The sequence below is a fragment of the Mus caroli genome, unplaced genomic scaffold (assembly GCF_978045245.1).
Source record: "Mus caroli unplaced genomic scaffold, Mus_caroli_1 scaffold_11, whole genome shotgun sequence".
In the NCBI taxonomy this organism is placed as follows: domain Eukaryota; kingdom Metazoa; phylum Chordata; class Mammalia; order Rodentia; family Muridae; genus Mus; species Mus caroli.
Genome location: NW_028227266.1, coordinates 70,136,527 through 70,151,652, shown reverse-complemented (window position 1 = coordinate 70,151,652; position 15,126 = coordinate 70,136,527). Strand labels below are relative to the sequence as shown.

At 44.5% G+C, this 15,126-nt stretch overlaps 1 protein-coding gene across 3 annotated transcripts in view; it reads left to right on the top strand.

Moving 5' to 3' along the window:
• The window catches only part of Myzap (myocardial zonula adherens protein), a 114,664-nt gene that overhangs the window by 95,972 nt on the left and 3,566 nt on the right, over nt 1–15,126 (top strand). The window contains exons 1-2 of one of the 3 annotated variants that reach the window (XM_021171899.3): nt 11,006–11,276; nt 13,175–13,813. In XM_021171899.3, coding sequence (XP_021027558.1) covers nt 11,164–11,276; nt 13,175–13,813 — 752 coding nt within the window. In that variant the 5' untranslated portion in view covers nt 11,006–11,163. Of the gene's footprint in view, nt 1–11,005; nt 11,277–11,417; nt 11,555–13,174; nt 13,814–15,126 lie in introns of those variants that run through there. The other 2 variants (XM_085844771.1, XM_085844772.1) reach the window with 2 other exon arrangements.

The window sequence follows — 15,126 nt, the reverse complement described above, 5'->3', positions numbered from 1 at the left end:
TAGGCTTGTGTGGCAAGCCCCTTTACCTACTGGTCTGTTTACTGGCCCATTGATGGTTCTTAAGACTCAAAAAAACTTTATAAAACTTTGAGATTTTTGAGGAAAAGATCACTTTTCTGTAACAAGTATAAATATTGTGCTGATAATCTAGAAGTTTCCATGATATTACAGCCTCTCAGAAAAGAAAACAGTTTATACATATCCCAGTATAGATGCACACAGGATTCAAGGATTCACAGGTGATCTGGGCCCAAGGGTGAGTACAGGACATCTGGCCCTGCCCCTTGTCTGCCTCCTGGTGGTGTGGGTGAGGGAGAGATGCCCCCCTCCCTTGCTCCTCTACAACTTGGGGCAGACAAGAGAGCTGTGCCCACCCCAACCCCCACCTCCTCGTGAGAGCAGGAGAGCTGGGCCCTGCCCCTCAACAGCTGCAGCACGAGGGATAGTAGACTCTGCACCTCTCCTGGGCAGCACAATAGAGCTGAAGCTAGTGGCATGAAGCTAGTAGCTGAAGCTAGATGTGGGAGAGCCAGCCCTGAGGGCATGAGAGACTGAGGGCTGGCTCTGCCTCCTTGCCAACTGCAGCATTGGATGAGCTAGCTAGGGCAGTCCTGGAGAGCTCACCCTGGTGTTGTGGGTGCAGGAGAGCTGGCAGGCTGACCAACTCAGCTAGTACCAGGGCCCAGATTCGGGTCTTTGAATGGGCCCACCCCAGCATCTCCCCCATTTATGAACTGCTGGAGTCCATGAAGTGAGTGGTCTTCCAGATCTAAAGCTGCAGGATCTCCATGACACAGGGCATCAACTGGATATCCCAGAGGAGTCCTGGTAACAATCCAATATTGATAGTGTAGTAAACACTAGAGACTTCAAACCAGACCAATGATTCATTGCATTGAACACTTGCAAGTAAAGATGTGTGGACAAAAGGGTGCACTGTGGTGTTGTGACTCACTACACCCTCCACAATGAGATGTTTTGTTGTTGTTTGGGCTTGGTTTTATTTTTGTTTTTATTTTCTTTTGGGTGGAGGTTGTAAGGGCAGAGGGTGGATATGGAGGGATGGGGAAATAAACAGAATAGGGGTGCAAAATGTGAAATTCACAAAGAATCAATAAAATGTTTTTAAAAATTAAATACCTCACTGGGCAGTGGTGGCGCACACCTTTAATCCCAGCACTTGGGAGGCAGAGGCAGACAGATTTCTGAGTTCGAGGCCAGCCTGGTCTACAGAGTGAGTTCCAGGACAGCCAGGGCTGCATAGAGAAACCCTGTCTCGAAAAAAGAAAAAAAAAAAAACAAAACAAAAAAACTCATTCTAACACGGGGTTTCCTGTTGTGCCTTTATAAAAGGTCACTTTTCCAATGTACCACATCTGCCTCCTCTCTATCCAGAGGCAGTCCTTGGTCCTCCAGAGACAAATACCCCTCCTCCCTCTCCCTTGTTCCCTTCCCCTTCTCCCAAGTCCTCCATCTCCTGTCTTTGTCTCTTGTTCCCTGTCCTCTGTCCCTCTGGGGCAAATACATCTCCTTTGTGCTGAGGACTTGGTCCTGTGGCTCCTGAGCTGCTTCTTTTCCTTTCAAACAGTACACACTCAATAACCACTGAGTAACTCTCCAACCCTTAACTTTATACATCACTGTGCTCTCATCCGGAGATTTAATGTGTCCAGAGAGCCATGATTTGCAACCCTTGGCTCCCGTTAACTATTCCTTCAAAAGGAGCTCTCTCTTCCACCCATTCAAAGTGGCATCCCTCCCACAGTATCTATTATAATTTGCTTGTCATCTGATATTTTGACAAATTTAGAATTTTTAACCCTATAAATAATCCTAAACTACTCAAGGCTGTCATCCACCAGATATGGAAATTAAATTACGCTCAAGAATTCTAGGTGATGGAAAACATTATCCAGTACCATAAGACACGGACGGCCATGGGAGTATGACAAAGCTGATAAAACTGGAACTTAATCAGCGCCGGAGGAGTATTTATTTAAAGGAGATACCTGCTTCCTGGTTTCAAAACATACCAAGTATTTCTTCTCAATGTTTATGAGCTTAAACAGATGCAGATGTTGCCAAAGAATGTATTATAACGTTAGCCATCTTGGAAGTGTGCAGTGTGAGCACTGGGAAGCCTGTTGGAAGATGGCTCCACACCTTCTTCGAAAGTGAAGAAACTTAGGCTGAGAGTAATTCATGGGATTAACTGATACCAAGTGGTATGCAGACCCTTCTCCCTGAAGTCCTAGTTGTAGATTGCTTTTGCCCTGTTAGAGTCTCTCTTCTCTCTCTCCCCCCCCCCCATCCCGCCCCCGCTGTGTATGTGCACACCTATCCATCTATCTGCTTGTCTGTCTGTCTGGGTTTGGATGTCAGAGGACTACTGTAGAATTGGGTCTCTCATCCACCTATATGTGGGTCCCAGAGATTAAACTCAGGCCACCAGGCTTATATTCAAGAGTCTTTACCCACTGAGCCATCTTCCTGGCCTGCCATTGACTAACTAACTTTCTCAGGAGTGCCTTCAGTCTCCTATCTGGATTACCTTGTGTCACGTGTCTCCCGTTTGGGGGGTTATTGTTTGTTTTCTGTTCTCTCTCTCTCTCTCTCTCTCTCTCTCTCTCTCTCTCTCTCTCTCTCTCTCTCTTTCCTGAACAACCCTCCTGACTATATACTTCACAGGCATCCCATGCTCCTCCTCGTTTTCAACCTTTGGTTGTCACTGTTCAGAGCTTTCGTTTTGCAGTGAAGGTGACCAGACAGGATTCCGGCCAGGTCTGGTGAGAGGATGGAGTAGTCTGTTTTCTCCTACTCTAGGCTCTGGATCACCAGTGTCTTTATTTCACTAGCCTCTGATCTCCAACCACAGAGGAACAGATGTGAGCAGGAGAGATGGCGATGTGGTTGGAGATGTGTGCTGACTGCTTTTGTGAAGGACTCAAGTCCAATCCCCAGCATGCCTGTCAGTGGTATAAAAAACCTTATAACTCTGGCTTCAGGGGCTGCAGCACCCTCTCCTGGGTTCCTCAGGCAACCCCTGCCCCCAGAGAAACATGCATATGCATACATGTACACCTAATTAAAAATAAAATAAGTATTTTAAAAGAGTGTTAGATGTGACCATAATAAATACCCATCTATCCCTAAAGAGACCACAGTCTCTCTGTGAGACTGAGAGGAAGGCTGAAACTTCTTGCCATAGAGATTTGGCAAACTAGCACCTTTACTTCTGCTTAATTCATTTGAGCCTCCTCTCTGGTTTGTCCTCTGCAGAGTGCTCTAAATCCACTCCATTTTCTCCCCTCTTAAATTCCACTCTTTAACTGTAGGTCATCTTAACTGAGCTTTTATGTGAGAAGTAATACTGGTTCCTATGCAGATGACTGACTGCCCACAGTCTTTCCAGAAGGCCCCAAAGGCCTTTGTTAACCAAATTGCCTTTTTATTGGTGGAATTTCAGCCAGTGTGTTAAAGGGAAGAAGGAGAAGGCCTTTGAAATCTTCCTTAGGATTTTTGGGCTTGGGGTAAAAGTTGTGTGGGTGGGGGTGGGGGACTAGAATGCCTACAGGGTCTGTACTAAAGATCAGAGCATGGGTGTGTTCAAGGATATTTTCATTTCTCTTTTGAGTTTATTCAGAGAAAAAAAAGTCTTACCAACATTTAGTATCCATAAATGGCCACGTTCTTTAACTAAGAATCCTAAGTCCTAAGACTTTCTCATTAAAAAGGAAAACTAAATGAAAATTCAAAGAAGCATACATTTGGCAATTCTTCACCGCAAACTATCTCTTCCCGTACTGTCCAGAGCATAAAACACACTGGTGGGTGGGAATGAAAGACCTCACTAAACAGCACTCAGCCACATGAAGCTCTGAAGGGAAAAGGGACCCTTTCCTCTGACTTACAATTGAAACTTACTTAGTTGAAGATTTTTCTCACCAGAGTCCTTATATTTCTCCCCCATGGGCAACTGCCCCTTAATTAATCCCATTTCCCCCAGTTCTAGTTTGTTCAAGCAGCTGAGCAAACAAAGACGAAGGCAGCCATTATAATGTGCTTCCTCTCCCAGACCCTCTGGGATGGGTGGGCTGTTCATCTTGTCCATAAACTGGGGCCTGGATGGCCCTGGAGAAAGCTACGCGGGGCTTCTGTCAGGATTAATTTTAATAGACTGCAGGCTGCCGCCCAGGAACCCTAACCCAGCAAATGGCTTTAAATTACTATTTGCTGATAAAAAGGGAGATAGGAGCTGGGCATTCAGTCCGGCATCTCGAACTAACGCAAGGATTTACTTTTCTTGCGGAGCACCTGCTCTTTACAACTCAAACCCTGGGATGGCTGAGGAAAGCGCCCTGTGTCCTAGATAGATCTCGGGGAAATTAGCTGGAGGAAATGTGACATTTTGTAGAAGTTCTGGATTTTTAGAGCTGGGCCAGAAATGATTGAATTCCTGCGGACTTGCGGTGCTCTACGACTCTCACACGTCTGTTACTGCGCTCACCTACCAACCTTCTGCTTCTTTGTCTCCTGTTAGCTATCTATAGCCATGGCATTTTATAAAGCGCCAACATTTTGGTGAAACAATAACAATTCCCCAAACTAATTTGGTTCCTAGAATAAAAAGAACTTGCTTTTCTAGATTCTTTTTTTTTCCTCCCCACTGTATGAATCCCCAGGAATGGCTGACTGTCAGAGAGGTTTTATCAGTTACCTGACAGTCATTCTTCAACTCACCTTCTTTCTCTAGTTACCCATAGCAATGGCCACCCAGACCCAACCCCCTCCCCCGTGTTAGATTCCAAACCCAGGACAAGTTTCACTCTCACTCTTCTCACCCTGCTCCCTACCCTAAACCTCTTCCTCCCGGGGGCTGCCCTTCCCCCAGCCTGAGCCCTCAGCCATTTTGGCTACACGGATCTCTTGCGCCTTGGCTGCCTTTCTTGGTCGATTGCTCCTTTCATGGTCCGGTTTAGTCTGCCAGACTCATCCGGGATTGGGATAACGCTAACCACTGGAAAAAACTGCCCCATGCCTGGCCCTCAGCCAGGCCTCTGCCCAAACTGTGGACACTATTGGGGTGACTGTTGTATTCTGCCTTGTCAACGTGAGGTCAGTTTTTCTAGATTCCTTCTCCACAGGAAAATCCTTCAGACCTTGATGACATTTTGTGCAACAGTTAAAGATTTTATGCTGTCCAATGAAGCCATCAAAACCACGGGGAGCCTAGGGTAAACCACCCATGTGCAGTTAGCAGTCATTTTAGCTGATACATAAGCCATTTGGATTATTCTTCCTGCTGTAATTTATCCTTCTTAGACCTATGATGGCATTGCTGGCTAGGCTAACTGTAGCTTTGCCAGATTAACAACAAGAGTACCAGGCTCCTTCCCCAAGGCTGCAGCTGCCTTCTCAGTTCAGTTTACAAGTAAATCAAGCCTCACTTTCTAGAGCTGCTAGGTCTCCAGCTGAGAAAGACAGAGTTTCCAAGACAGAGAAGCCATACTGACTTCATTCTGAAAAAGATAAAACTCACAAAACCGGTTTAGAAATGTTTCCAAAAGGGCTGGAGAGATGGTTCAGCAGTTAAGAGCACTGACTGCTCTTCCAGGGGTCCTTAGTTCAAATCCCAGCAACCACATGGTGGCATACAACCATCTGTAATGGAGTCTGATGCCCTCTTCTGGTGTGTCTGAAGAGAGCAATGGTGTACTCATATACATGAAATAAAACAGGTAAAATTTATTTGTTAAAAAATCTTTTTAAAATGTTTCAAAAAAATTTCCCTCTGAAGGCCATTGTTTTTGTTTGTTTGTTTGTTTGTTTTGTTTTGTTTGGTTGGTTGTTTAGTTTGGTTTGGTTTTTCGAGACAGGGTTTCTCTGTGTAGCCCTGGCTGTCCTGGAACTCACTTTGTAGACCAGGCTGGCCTCAAACTCAGAAATCCGCCTGCCTCTGCCTCCCAAGTGCTGGGATTAAAGGCGTGCGCCACCACCGCCTGGCTCTGAAGGCTATTGTTATACTAAGACTTCAAAAATTCAGAGTTTTAACATTGATTAATGGAGTTCTGATAACACAAGCTCAAAATTTTAAATTCCTTCGGCTGTATAAATATATACTTAAAAGTGCTTCTCAATTGTGTTTAAAAAAAGCTCTGTCCAGTCTATATATCCAGCCCTCTGGAAAGAATGTTAATACTTTTAACCCAGAATCATTGGGTCCTTAAGTTATTACTATAACTCAAAGACATGAGTCTATTAACTTTTCTACAATGTGGATTTCAGTACAGATTACAGACAGTGGTAATGCTAAGATATCTGAAACTTTTATCTCTTTTTGTAAACTTATAAAAAAATTACGTAAGCTTCAGGAAGTCAACTTGAATCCACCTCTTGCAAGTCAAAGGGACTCCGGATAAGTTACTCATAAGGTTGCCACCTGCCTATTCCTGAGGGTGGGATAGCGCTCCTCCCCCAACTACCAGGACCATAGTCCTGGAAGTTTCAAATGTATGGCCCCCAACTTTCCCATAACCTCCCTAACTTTACCTTCTGTTCCTAGGCTGTATCTGTCCTAGCAGATTTCCAATTGATTGAAGACTGAAAATTTCTCCAAACACACCCGCCCTCGATGTTTCTGAAGGAATTTCTGACCATCCCTAGCCCCTGCATCCTAGACTGTTCCAAAACTGCCTGCAATTCCCTAGCCCCAGGTTCCGTAGAACCTGGGCAGAGAACAAAACAGGCTGCATTCCTCTCCCTTCCTGACCTTTGGCCCTCATCCCAGCCTTCCAGATGCTCCAGTTTCAGCAGGAAGACGTTTTAGAAGAGATTACATCTCACTTTATCATCAACAAAAGGCTGGAATGCTGAACTTTGTTTAGTTTGAGCACTCTCGCCCCACCCCTAATCTTCTCTCCCTCTCAGAGCAGGGCTTCTGAATTCCTTCCTCAACGTGACTCCTATATAACTCAGCAATTTGACCACTCTTGGTCTCTTGTCACTTCTCTTGGTCAGTGGCTCCTCTCTTGCTTTCTCTCCCCTTCTCTCTTCTCATGGTCCAGTTTAGTCTGCTGGCCATGTTCAGCCTGGACTCTTCTTCCTTCTGCCTGTTTTCTCCTGAATATTGGCAGTAAAATCTCCATACTTTAGGAGTAGCCATGGCCTCCTTTTAGTCCATGTTTTCATCCACTCCTTGCCCCTCTCTGCTTTCTTCTTCTCTGCCTGTGACCACCCAGCCTATAAGTAGACAAGGGACTTCTAGCTCTCTCACTAGAGATGACCCGAAATGTCTAAATGAGTGCACTCCTCACTTGTTCCTCTGTCTTTCCCAATTATTTCCTTTCTTCCCGGTCTCTCAGTTCTGACTCTCTGCTCTCCCCCTTACTCTCTCCTCCGAATATTTCAGGGAAGAGGGCGAGAGTGGGCTGTAGATAGAGGAATCAGAAGGGTCTTGGCAACTTGGGGTCTGACTGACAAAGGAGGTCTGTTGATGTGGTGTGTAGATAGCAGGCATTATTGTTCAAAAGTCACTGGGGTGTCGCTGCTCTTCATTAGGTATAGATGCTGTTTGGATTTGTTTGGTAATTCACTATGTTCTATGCCCAGTAGAAACTTTGGTGGGAAACGTCAAGTCAGTTACTAAAGAAAATTGAATTTGCTTCATGCTTTTTTTTTTTAAGATTTATTTTATGTATATGAATACACTGTCTTCAGACACACCAGAAAAGGGCATCAGATCCCATTACAGATGGTTGCAAGCCATGTGATTGCTGGGAATTGAACTCAGGACCTCTGGAAGAACAGTCAGTGCTCTTAACCACTGAGCCACCTCTCAGCCCTGCTTCATGCTTGTTAATGACCTTTGGGAACTCTGAGTCCATCCTCTACCTTACTATCCTCTCAGTCTTCATGGATCATGCCAGCTGCTCCTGGAGAGAATATTCTCCATGGTGATTTTATATATATATATATATATATATATATATATATATATATATACATGTATATACACACATATATGTATATATATGACAACAGCAAATTCAAGGGAGGTTTATTTAGATGCACACTTTGAGGATGCAGCACATCATGGCGAAGTCATGGTAGCAGGAGTGCAAGGAGGTCATTCAGATTGTATTGCAATCAAGAACCCTAGAGAGATGACTGCTGGTGCTAGCTCAATCTCTCTTTTTTTATTCAGCCCTAGACCCCAGCCTATGCAATGGTGCTGCCCACAGTTAAAATGGGTCTTCCCATTTCATTTAGCCCAGTCTAAAAACTCCCTCGCATACATGCTCAGAAGCTTGTGTCGAGCCTGTTAAGTTGACAATTTTAATTATCGCACTACCATAAAAATGTTCAGTGTGAGGTCTGTGATATTTCTGAAGTGTGTCCAAGCCAGAGCACTTGGGCAAAAGGGCTAATGGCTGGAAATTTTAACGCAAAATGAAACAAAAATTAACCTGTGAGGAAGTGCTGAAACAGCTGGAGTTCACAGACAGTGCCTGTGCAGTGAAATCCAATAGAGGCACTGTGTACAGTTTGGTGACCTCTTAGAAATTAAATATTCACCTGCCCCATGGCTTCTTAAGAAGTTAAACATCAGCCGGGCGTGGTGGCGCACGCCTTTAATCCCAGCACTCGGGAGGCAGAGGCAGGCGGATTTCTGAGTTCGAGGCCAGCCTGGTCTACAAAGTGAGTGCCAGGACAGCCAGGGCTACACAGAGAAACCCTGTCTGGAAAAACCAAAAAAAAAAAAAAAAAAAAAAAAAAAAGAAGTTAAACATCCATTTACCCTAGAATGAGTCAGGATAGAAAGAGGGGGAAAGCTATGGCGAAGTGCAGGAAGGGGAAGAATCCTCTCACCCCAGAGTCTTGTTGAAGTCTCTTGCCAGCTGAGAAGCAAGAACTCTAGCACATCTGCTTCAAAGGCTGCTGGCAGAGATTCCTTTCAGAGAGGACTTTCTGTTAAAATAGCAGTGAGCCAGACTTAAGTCCTGGATGTGTTCTGCTTTGATCGAGTCCTTATTTCTTCCCTAGACATTTTTCTGGGATTTCAAACAAGGCTGTTAACTGTGTTTACAGTGAAGGTGTTCTACCTATACCTCTAATCTATATTTTTACCTTATCAGTTATAATCTTGTCAGTGTATGTGAGGGAGCTCAGTAAAGAAACTGTCAACATGACTGCTCTGTTATTAGGCTTGGGATTTTTTCACTGTGAATAAGAAAGAGAAACCATCCAGAGGCATCGGAAGGATCCAGAGCAGAGAGAAAAAGCAGATTGGACATGGTTGGGGTAGGGATACAGCAGAGGGGAGGAGAATAATGGAAATAGCAAGAGATAAGTTATAGTGAGAAAGCACAAGAGAAGTGTGTAGTGAAGAAACCACATGGATTAGAAGCAAGAAGATCAGCTGTAGGGAAGACTCCTGGGGATGGTAAAAACACCTCACAATATTCACCAATATTCCTGAAGAATATTGGCTTTTATCTAATCACCAGAAATTCTTCTATCTTCCAGAATAAGTTCATTTCTGATATATGGGCTTCCTGAAACCTAACAGTCCAGAACTAACTACATGCTGTGGTCTCTTAGATCTCTTAGCAATGCTTCAAAGATAATTGTTTCAAAGTCCATCAGGTATAAGTGTTATAAAAACAATGAAGTGTGACACTCCCTGAGAAGCCCATGCCCATCTCTGGGTATGTTATATGTTGCATTTGAGCACTTTTATATCTCTGAACACTCATACTTAGGCCTGTATGAAAATATTTTTATTAGACTCCTATTCTCCTAGTTCTAAATATTTTCAGTATCCAAGTTACAAACCCTGGTCCCTAAAGATTAGAGGAATTTCTCAGGCCGTGGAAGTCAAGAGTGGAGCTGTTCTTTCTTTCTATTCCCTTTGTTAATATGGCCTAATAAGCCCGCTCTTAAGAGAAATGAGAGTTTATGTTGACATGAACATCTATTAAAAATGTTGACAGTGACTTGATTTGTGATCATTAAGAACTGAAAACAACTCAAATATCCTTCAACATAAACACACAACTCACAATGCAATACTACCTAGCAATAAAAAAGGGGCAGTGGCATAGATAACCTCAAGATAGTAACACTAAATATTAGCAAAGCCCGAATCAGAAACTGTCCAACTACTTTCCAAAGATGCTGTACTATTTTGCATCCTCTGTTCCCCTATTAGCAGTCTGTAGGAATCTCAGTCGCTCTTCATTATTTCCAACAGTTGACATGGTCGATCTTTCTAATTCCTGATATTCTGACTTGCTCAAATATTCAAATCTTGTTTTGTTTGAGACAGAGTCACTTTGCAACCTCGACTGGCCTCGAACTCACTATGTAGATCAGGCTGGCCTTGAACTCAGTCAGCCTGCTTTTGCAACTGCCAGACTTAAAGGCACGCACTACCACACCTGACTATATTGTTTCTAATATGCATGTTATTATAGCTAGCTATATTGGTCATTTGTTACTTTTTGAAGATTTATATTTAAATTGTGTATGTGTGTGTGTTTGTGCGCAGGTGTCTGGAGAAGCCAGAGTTTGTGAAGTGCCCTGGAGCTGCAGTCTAAAGGCATTTGTGAGCTACCCAACAGGGGCGCTGGTACCCAAACTCTGGTACTCTGCAAGAGCAATATGCCCTCTTAGCCACTGAGCCATTATTATAACCCCGTTATTTATTTTAACTGTGATTATTGTCCATTCATGAATCCCTGTAAAAGTTTTGTCCAAAATTTTGATTGCTTAATCGTAGATGCGACACTCTATTACTTTCGTCATATTTTACTTATTAGAAGTGAGTTTGTAAGTCTTTGACTTGAGTGTTCTATACTTTCCCAATGCGCAGACGAAAAGCCGGGAAAGTAAAGGGCCCATCCAGAGAAAGCCCGCCAAACCCAGACGCCTTGGCGGTGATGTAACTTCCGCCCCTGCACGCTTCCTCGGGTGTCCCCTCGTCCTGGCCTGTCCGTTTCCGGCATTTCAATAAAGCTCCCTTCGGCTCGGAGAAGCCGTGCTCTTCCGGGAAAATGGCGACTCCCGCTCGCGCTCCAGAGTCGCCGCCGGCCGCGGAGCCAGCGCCCGCCGTGGGCCCTGCCGGGGAGCCCTGCCCGCCGCGCCAGCCGCAGCCCGTGCGCAATGTTCTCGCTGCCCCGCGGCTTCGAGCCCCCAGCTCCCGAGGACTTGGGGCGGCAGAGTTCGGCGGAGCTGCGGGAGAGGTTGAGGCGCCAGGAGAGACTTTTGCGCAACGAGTAAGCGGTGGCCCTGGGGTCGCGGTTGCGGGGGATCGGGATCAGGGAACAGGCTCTCGGGGATCGGGATCCGGGGACTTGGTCTCCCGCCCCGCCCCTCCCCGCGGCCTGGCGCGCGAAGGTGACCTTGCGTGGCCAGGCCTCCCGTGCCAGGCCCGTCCTGTGCGCGGGCATGGCTCCATGCTTCCCGGCCCTCACTCGGCAGCCGCGCCTGTTTGATTTCATGTTCGCACTACAGCTTTGAACGAGCTCGGGTACCAAAGCCTCTTGATCGGAACGTGAGGGATTCCCTTTTCTCTATCTGAAGCCCCACTCTTTCCCCAACCATAGGAGATTTGGAGAGCGGGCTGGAAAGTTTGGTTCATGCGTAGTAGGGAGAAGATGGTAGCTGATTGCCCTAAAGGCAGCTTTGTTTAGGAACAGGATTGAAGGAAGACGCCAAAAGGATATTTTCTGAGAGATTATTTTTCAGCAAGGAGGGAAAAATGGACCATGAAGGCAATCGAGGGATTGGGAGAACTGGTGTAATAATTTGGAGACAAATATATATTAATAGTTAACAGGTGGTTGAAGTTTCTGGGGAGCAACAAAGAATAATGGGAAAATTGAGAGAGAGGAATGGATTTTAGGTTAATTTTTTTATTTAGGGCGTATTCAGTTGAGGGAGTAATTGCAGGCATTTAGTTAATTAAAAGCCAGCCGATTAACACCCAGAGGAATGAGTATTAGGCTCAAGAGAGAGAAGGCTGGAAAAAAAAACCCGAGAGGAACTCAGTTGCAGAGAGGCATTAATACTGTTGAAAACGTGGGAATAAATGTATCAGGAAAAATAGAGGACCTAAGGTTTAGTTCCCTTCTCCTGTTTGTTATATAACCAAGGAAAAGAACCAGAAAGGGAATTTTTGTCACTGAGGGAAAGGAGCCAATGACCATGTGGCAGGAGGGGTTCCTACTAGAAACAGATAGGTATTTTGACTTTTCCAGATTGGGTTGTTAATTTTAGCAGTGAATTAACCTTCTGGTCTTGGAACATTTTTATATTCTTTAAGAGTTATTTGGCATCTCAAAGAACTCCTGTTTATATATGCTGAGTCTAGAAATATTACCACTTTGCCAGAAGCAACTGAGAATTCTTTCAAACACAGAACCACAGAAGCAAGTCCATCTTCCTTTGTAAGACAGTGAAGTTATCCCGTTATGTAATCTCTGGCATTCCTTACTTCATTGGGGTTCAGAGACCATGGTTTAAAACCCACTGGTCCTTAGCATACATTTACTGCACAGGCTAAGCATCTCTTTGTTTTCCTAAGTGCTTAAGACCATTTATATTTTTAGGAGGCTTGGAATGTATGGGTAGAGTTAAGACCCCAACTTAAATATAAGTTTCAATTGTGTCTTACACATGGCTTGAAGGTAATATTGTACCATGTTCCTTATAACTTGGGGGTTTTTTTGGGCAGGGGTTCAAGACAGGGTTTCTCTGTGTAGCCCTGGCTGTCCTGGAACTCACTTTGTAGACCAGGCTGGCCTTGAACTCAGAAATCCGCCTGCCTCTGCCTCCCAAGTGCTGGGACTAAAGGCATGCGCCACCACGCCCTGCTCATAGCTTGGGTTTTGACTACAACTCATCATCCTGTGGTCAGGTCAGGTGTGAAACTTTCCACCCTGAGAGAATTTCCTATTCAAAGCACTCCCTTGGGGGAGGGGTTAGAATCATTTTACATGTTTGGTTATTGTCTTAAGCCAGATTTTTTTTAAAAATCAAAAAAAAATTTTTTAAAAAACTTTTAAGAGCCAGCTTTTCTTTGATTCCATTTTGCCTTTTAAATACTGTGTTCCCATGTTTAAAAACATGCCTGTAATATGTATATGCTGCTTTCTTTTTTTCCACTCCACAGAAAATTCATTTGCAAATTGCCCGACAAAGGTAAAAAGATCTCAGACACCGTTGCCAAACTGAAAGCTGCCATTTCAGAACGTGAAGAGGTTAGAGGGAGAAGTGAACTGTTTCATCCTGTTAGTGTAGACTGTAAGCTAAGGCAAAAAGCAGCCACAAGAGTTGACACCGATGTAGACAAGGCCCAGAGTTCTGACCTGATGTTTGATACTTCATCATTAGTTCCTGAATGTTCCTCAATAGACATTACGTCATCTAAATCAACCTCAGAAACACAGGGACCTGCACACCTCACTCACAGAGGCAATGAAGACACTTTGGAGGCTGGCTACACAGTAAACAGCAGCCCAGCTGCCCACATCCAAGCCCGGGTGCCCTCATCCGAAGTTAAGGAGCATCTCCCCCAGGACTCTGTTTCAAGTCAAGAGGAAGAGATCTCCAGCAGCATCGACAGTCTCTTCATCAGAAAATTGCAAAAAATCACAATTGCAGACCAGAGTGAACCCTCAGGAGAAAACACCAGCACTGAGAACTTTCCAGAACTGCAGAGTGAGACCCCTAAGAAGCCTCATTACATGAAAGTGCTAGAAATGCGAGCCAGAAACCCAGTGGCCCCTCCTCATAAGTTTAAGACCAATGTGTAAGTGTCACTGGAACAGGCTTGTCATAAGAATGAATGTGTGTGGAGCTCAGAAAGAGTTCAAAGTGTCATACTAGTTGAGGGGATGTCATGTGAGGAGCATGTGGGTCGGAGTGGCCATACTGTCTGTGAAAGTAGACCAGAGGGGCTAGAATGGAGAACTGCTTTTGGAAAAAAAATGCTAGTTTTGAAGGCAAGTTATTGGAAGGGTTTTAAATAGCAGATGGGGAGTCTTGTGTTTCAAGACACTTAGACAATATTTCATAATAAACACAGAGTGGGAGGGCAGATGTACCATGACTTCTTTCAGTACCATTTTTACCATTTGTGCAGCTCCCCTCTCAGTTGCTGTGTAAGCCAAGAGAAGCAATTGCAGGAGCTAATGGGAAAAAAATAAAACAAAACTGTGCTCATTATAAGTAGGCAACAGAGCTGAGGGACACAGTGACGTAAAGAGTGTGTTCCTTAAAGAGATTGGGATCTCGAGCACTCAGGGTTTACAAACGTGGAAGAAATTTTAAACTAAATGATAGCAATTTTTCAGGGAAAGGAGGTTAAAAGGATTTTTTTTTTTCCCTAAAAAATAAAACTAAACATAGATTTGGGGAGATGGGGGGCGGGGGTGGGGCCTGGGAATCTTGCTTTGAGTGCTTTGCTGTAGTGTTTCTGAGGTCACCAGAACAACTAAAACTTTGAGGAGAGAAGAATCGCATTTGTAGCAATTTAGTGCTGGGTAACTGCCCATCTTCACATAGAGCCCGGGTGACTCAAGAGAGGGAGCATGGGTGTTCCTTCTAAGGAATGCTGACAGTGTCAGAAGACCCACATCGTGTTTGTTGTCACAGAGACTTAAACCTAATCCACTGACTATTGATGTTTTAACTTTAAATGGTTTCTTCTATTTAGAAACCAAGTCATAACACATTAATTTTTTAGCTAGAAAAGTGACCTTTGGTGAAGGCATCTGGATGAAGGGGTCTCATCTTCTGGTGTCTGTCTCACTTCTAGGAGGTTGCATTAAAAAACTAGGAGTGTCAGAAAAAGTAAGGTGGCCTGGTCACAGTCATGTGTCCAGGAACCGGGAAGGTGAGGGATGAGCAGCAAGGACCACCAGGATTAGTAGGAAGTTTGAGAGAAAGAGAAGAGACCTGGAGAGGCTGCAGGAGACACTGCAGTGGCATTGACTTGTGGTGGTTTGAGCACACAGTGAGGAAAGAGTGTGCTAGCAGAGTCTCAATCCCTTTCACAGGGGGTGTACATCACATTCTGCATATCCGATACATTATGATTCATATAACAGTTGCAAAGTTGCA